Source organism: Penaeus vannamei, chromosome 8 (genome assembly GCF_042767895.1).
Source record: "Penaeus vannamei isolate JL-2024 chromosome 8, ASM4276789v1, whole genome shotgun sequence".
Taxonomy (NCBI): domain Eukaryota; kingdom Metazoa; phylum Arthropoda; class Malacostraca; order Decapoda; family Penaeidae; genus Penaeus; species Penaeus vannamei.
In genome coordinates, this window is record NC_091556.1 from 43,427,185 (window position 1) to 43,432,919 (window position 5,735).

General features: G+C 42.9%; 1 protein-coding gene across 1 annotated transcript in view; it reads left to right on the plus strand.

Moving 5' to 3' along the window:
* Positions 1–22: 22 nt before the first annotated feature.
* The window catches only part of LOC138862374 (uncharacterized), a 12,709-nt gene continuing 6,996 nt past the window's right edge, over positions 23–5,735 (plus strand). The window contains exons 1-3 of the mRNA XM_070124113.1: positions 23–62; positions 423–451; positions 790–801. Of these exons, the coding sequence (XP_069980214.1) occupies positions 23–62; positions 423–451; positions 790–801 (81 nt within the window). The remainder of the gene's footprint in view (positions 63–422; positions 452–789; positions 802–5,735) is intronic.

Sequence of the window (5,735 nt, forward strand, 5' to 3'; positions counted from 1 at the left end):
CCTACTTTTTGCTATTTATTACATGTGTTTGAGCTCAATATTTTCCCAGGATCGACGGAGATGTAAGTGGGCGTGTGGGCGTGCGGAGTGGGTTGGGGGGGGGAGGGGGTGATCAGGGGACGGGGGTAGTGTTTGTGGGATCATATGAATATATATATTCTTTATTTATTGCTGCTTTTTTCACTGCGTATTTTTTTTCGTTTCTTTTATTGGGTCTTTTATTAGTGTGTTGTTTTTCTTCTTTTTGTGTTTTTTTTTCGTTTCTTTTAGTAGTTTTCTTGCATGTCTTTTTTAAGTACATTTATTAATTATTTTTTATTACACTTTTTTGTTGTTTTAGTTCTTATTGCATGTATCTTTTTCTTTTTCTTCTTTTATTGTCTTTTTTCCCTACTTTTTGCTATTTATTTCATGTGTTTAAGCTCAATATTTTCCCAAGATCAACGGAGATGTAAGTGGGCGTGTGGGCGTGCGGAGTGGGTCGGGGGGGGGGTGATCAGGGGACGGGGGTAGTGTTTGTGGGATCATATGAATATATATATTCTTTATTCATTGCTACTTTTTTCACTGCGTATTTTTTTCGTTTCTTTTATTGGGTCTTTTATTTTTCGTTTCTTTTAGTCGTTTTCTTGCTTGGCCTTTTTAAATATATTTATTAATTATTTTCTATTACACGTTTTTTGTCTTAGTTCTTATTGCATGTATCCTTTTCTTTTTCTTCTTTTATTGTCTTTTTTTCTCTACTTTTTGCTATTTATTCCATGTGTTTGAGCTCAATATTTTCCCAAGATCAACGGAGATGTAAGTGGGCGTGTGGGCGTGCGGAGTGGGTTAGGGGGGGGGGTGATCAGGGGATGGGGGTAGTGTTTGTGGGATCGTATATAATAACTTGGAAGTTGCTGAAGTTCGAACGAGCATTCCAGGAGACTTAAGTTTATTAATTCCTTTACATAATAAACTCATAGCCGATCAGCTGGTTTCAGAACTCCTTTGGGCGCACATGGTCTTAATTTATATTTACACACACACGCACGCACGCACGCACGCACGCACGCACGCACACACATACGGGCACACACACACACACACACACACACGCACACACATACGGGCACACACACACACACACACACACACACGCACAAAAGGTCTATATAAGTACTTATATAAACCTTGCACGCACACACATACGGGTACATACACACACACACGCACACACACAGACACACCACACACACACACACACACACACACACACACACACACACACACACACACACACACACACACACACACACACACACACACACACACACACACACACACACACACACACACACACACACACACACACACACACGCACACACACACACACGCACACACACACCACACACGCACACGCTTATACATATGACCTCCTATATATAGATACTCAAAGATATTAATTCATCATCCAGGCCACTGAACTGAGATCTCTTGGCCTGATAGGTACACGCCACAACTAATAACAAAACCGAAATGTATTTTTTTCGTTTGTCTTTTATCATCAAATTAATATTTCTCCTGAACTGCACAGATTCCTAAATGTTTCATTGAGATCTGAGGATTGTTCATTAAGGTATAATGTGATTATTACGTGTCTAAAAGTGAACTATATGATATATTTTACTGAGGATAAGCATAGCGTAAATTGAAGGAATGAAATTAGGCATTATAACTGTATTCATTTTTTTTATCTCTCTCTCTATCTATCTATCTATCTATTTATCTATCTGTCTATGTATGTATGTATGTATGTATGTATGTATGTATGTATGTATGTCTGTATGTCTGTCTGTATGTCTGTATGTATGTCTGTATGTATGTCTGTATGCCTGTCTGTCTGTCTGTCTGTCTGTCTGTCTGTCTGTCTGTCTGTCTGTCTGTCTGTCTGTCTGTCTGTCTGTCTGTCTGTCTGTCTGTCTGTCTGTATGTATGTATGTATGTATCTAATATTGTTTAGCATCTATCTATCTACTTGTTTAGCATGTTTAGAGAGTGTTCTTACATTCTCTGGCTTAGAAGAACATTTTTCGGTAAAGATAAACAATTGTATTATGTTCACGACTCCTGTTGACAAAATTCGGGTTTTGGTTTTAGAATTCGGTGAAATACATCACAAAGTTGATATGAAAACACGACGCAACACGTTACAGCCAAAGCTTCATGTCTCTGAAATCCACAGGGAAATTGTCAATGAAATTATATTCTGTTTGTCTTGAAAATGCACCTTTTTGTCACCTGAATAATTTTGGCGAAGTGGTCTTCCATTTTGCACGCGGAATTTCCATGGGTTATATTATCAGTTCGGGTACAAAGGAAACCAAAGGCAAAAAAAAAAGTCAATAATGGTAATGGTATCAGAGAGATTCATGAACCCAAAAAATTACCAAAAAATCAATAATGCTAATGATATCAGAGATATTAATGAATGAAAAAAGATAAGAATAAGAAAAGGGAATGCCGAAGCTCCAGGAGAATATACCTTTAATTGTAATAAAAAGAAAAATGAATAAATAAAGAAATAAATGAAACAAATCAAAAATAGAAAATACAGTCAAAAAAAGAAAGAAAAAAAAAACGAAAAAAAATTCCTACGCAGAATTCGTGGGCACATGTAACAGATACGTACGTTCATACATACACACCTAAAAAAAACACACTCTTCTAATCTCTGTTTGTCTCTCTTCCTCTCTTCCTTTCACTCACCATTTCGTTCTTATGTCTCTGATTCCTTTCCTTTTTCGCTCTCTCTCCCATTCATTTTTATCCACCTCTCCTCCTCTCTTCCTCGCATCGCTCTTTTTCTTCTTTCAACCCTTCTTTCCTTTTTCTCCCTTCCTAGTTCTCTCCTCCTCTCTCTCTCATCCTTTCCCCTCATCCTTCCTCTCTCCATCTTTTCACTCTTTCTTCCCTTTCTCCCTCTATTCTTTCCTCTTTTTATTCCTCCCTCCCTCTCTCCCCCTCTCTTTCCTTCCTTTTCTCCCTCCTCCCCCCCCACCTCCACTTTCCCCTCACCCACCCACTTCCATCTCTTGTGCCTCCGATTTTTCCCCTCTCTCCCAGCATCAGTCTCTTGTATCTCTCTCATCTCCCTTATCCGTCTCTTACCAGACCATCTCTCTCTCCCATTTCCCTCTCCCACCTTCTCCCTCTCCCACCTTCTGCCCCATTCACATTCGGGCCCTCTTTTTTCCTCCTAACCCACCCCCCTTCCCTCCACCATTCTCCCCTTTTCTTCTCCCTCCCTCCCTCACTCACTCTTACCCCCATCCCCCCTCCCTTTCCTTCTCCCTCTCTCCCTCACACTTACCCCCCCCCTCCCTCCTCCGTTTCCTTCTCCCTCCCTCACTCCCTCACATTTCCCCCCATTCCCCCTCCCTTCTCTTCTCCCTCCCCCCTCCCATTCCTTCTCCCTCCCTCCCTCCCTCTCACTTACCCCCCCACCCCCCTTCCATTCCTTCTCCCTCCCTCCCTCACATTTACCCCCCATCCCCCCTCTTTCCTTCTCCCTCCATTCTCCCTTCCTCACACTTACCCCCCATCACCCCTCCATTTCCTTCTCTCCCCCGCTCCCCCTCCCATTCCTTCTCCCTCCCTCATAGTTACCCCCCTCCTTCCCCCCTCCCTCTCCTCCTCCCTCCCTCCCTCCCTCTCATGCAAACCCGATTACTGGCCATAAAAGTCATACGGCAACGCGCCCACGCCAACGCATATTCACCCTCCATTGGCCCTCATCAATCCGTGACTCACAAATGCATCACCATTATCATTACCATTACCATTACCATGGCCTGTGCTTGCATCCATCATGACTAAGCTCGCTTTCATTCCTCAACCCTTTCCCCCCCTTCGTCGCTCTTCCTCTCTCTACTCCTTTACTCGCCTCCTCCCATTTCTACCTTTTGGATGAATGGATTTACGCATTAGGGAAGAGAGAGAGAGAGAATATATATATATATATATATATATATATATATATATATATATATATATATATATATATATATGTATATATATATATATATACATGTGTGTGTGTGTGTGTGTGTGTGTATGTGTGTGTGTGTGTGTGTGTGTGTGTGTGCGTGTGTGTGTGCGTGTGTGTGTGTGTGTGTGTGTGTGTGTGTGTGTGTGTGTGTGTGTGTGTGTGTGTGTGTGTGTGTGTGTGTGTGTGTGTGTGTGTGTGTGTGTGTGTGTGTGTGTGCGTGTGTGTGTGTGTGTGTGTGTGTGCATGTGTGTGTGTGTGTGTGTGTGTGTGCGTGTGTGTGCGTGTGTGTGTGTGTGTGTGTGTGTGTGCGTGTATGTGTGTGTGTGCGTGTGTGCGTGTAAGTGTGTGTGTGTGTGAGTGTGTATGTGTGTGTGTGGTGTGTGTGTGTGTGTGTGTGTGTGTGTGTGTGTGTGTGTGCGTGCGTGTGTGTGTGTGTATGTGTGTGTGTGTGTGTCTGTGTGTGTGTGTGTGTGTGTGTGTGTGTATGTGTGTGTGTGGTGTGTGGTTGTGTGCGTGTGAATATGTGTGTGTTTGTGAGTGTGTGTGTGTGTGTTTGTGTGTGTGTGTTTGTGTGTGTGTGTGTGTGTGTGTGTGTGTGTGTGTGTGTGTGCGTGTGTGTGTGTGTGTGTGTGTTCGTGTGTGTGTGTGTGTGTGTGTGTGTGTGTGTGTGTGTGTGTGTGTGTGTGTGTGTGTGTGTGTGTGTGTGTGTGTGTGTGTGTGTGTGTGTGTGTGTGTGTGTGTGTGTGTGCGTGTGTGTGTGTGTGTGTGTGTGCGTGTGTGTGTGTGTGTGTGTGCGTGTGTGTGTGTGTGTGTGTGTGATTGACTGTATGTGTGTGTGATTGTATTGTTTTATCATAATTATTATTACCGTCCTTGTTATCTGTGTGACCGTGAATGTGTATGCTTATATGCATATATGTATGTGTGTTTTTCAACATATTTTGTCTGTATGTCCTTGTGTATGTATGTATGTATATGTATTTATGTAAGATTTTCTGTCTGTCTGTCTGTCTGTATGCTCGTATATTTTTTCATATCTGTCTGTCTCTGTTTGTCGGTAAAGATGTGTTTTATTTCTTCAGTCTGTCGGTCAGTTATTGTCAGTTCATCCTCTGTCTATCTGTTCGTTAGTCTATCTATCTGTCTATCTATCCATCCGTCTCTCTATCACTCTATCCATTCGTCAGTCTATCTGTCTCTGTCTGTCTTTCTATCCATCCGTCTGTCTATCCCTCCTGTCTCTGTCTATTTATCTATCTATCCGTCTATCTATCCCTCTATCTCTCTCTCTATTTATCTATCCGTCCGTCTCTCTATCCATTCGTTAGTCTATCCGCCTATCTACCTCCCCGTCTGTCTATTTATCTGTCGATTCGTCAGCCTATCCGCTTATCCACCCGTCCGTCTCTCTCTCTATCCATCCGTCATTCTATCCGTCTATCGACCTCCCCGTCTCTCATTCTATCTATCCTTCCGCCTCTCTCTCTCTATCCATCCGTCAGTCTTTCATTCTATCTATCCATCCATCTCTCTCTCTATCCATCCGTCAGCCTATCCGCCTATCCACACGTCCGTCTCTCTGTCTATCCGCCTTTCGACCTCCCCATCTCTCATTCTATCTATCCGTCCATCTCTCCGTCTCTCCCTCTATCCATCCATCCGTCTCTCATTCTATCTATCCCTCCTCCATCTCTCTCTCTATCC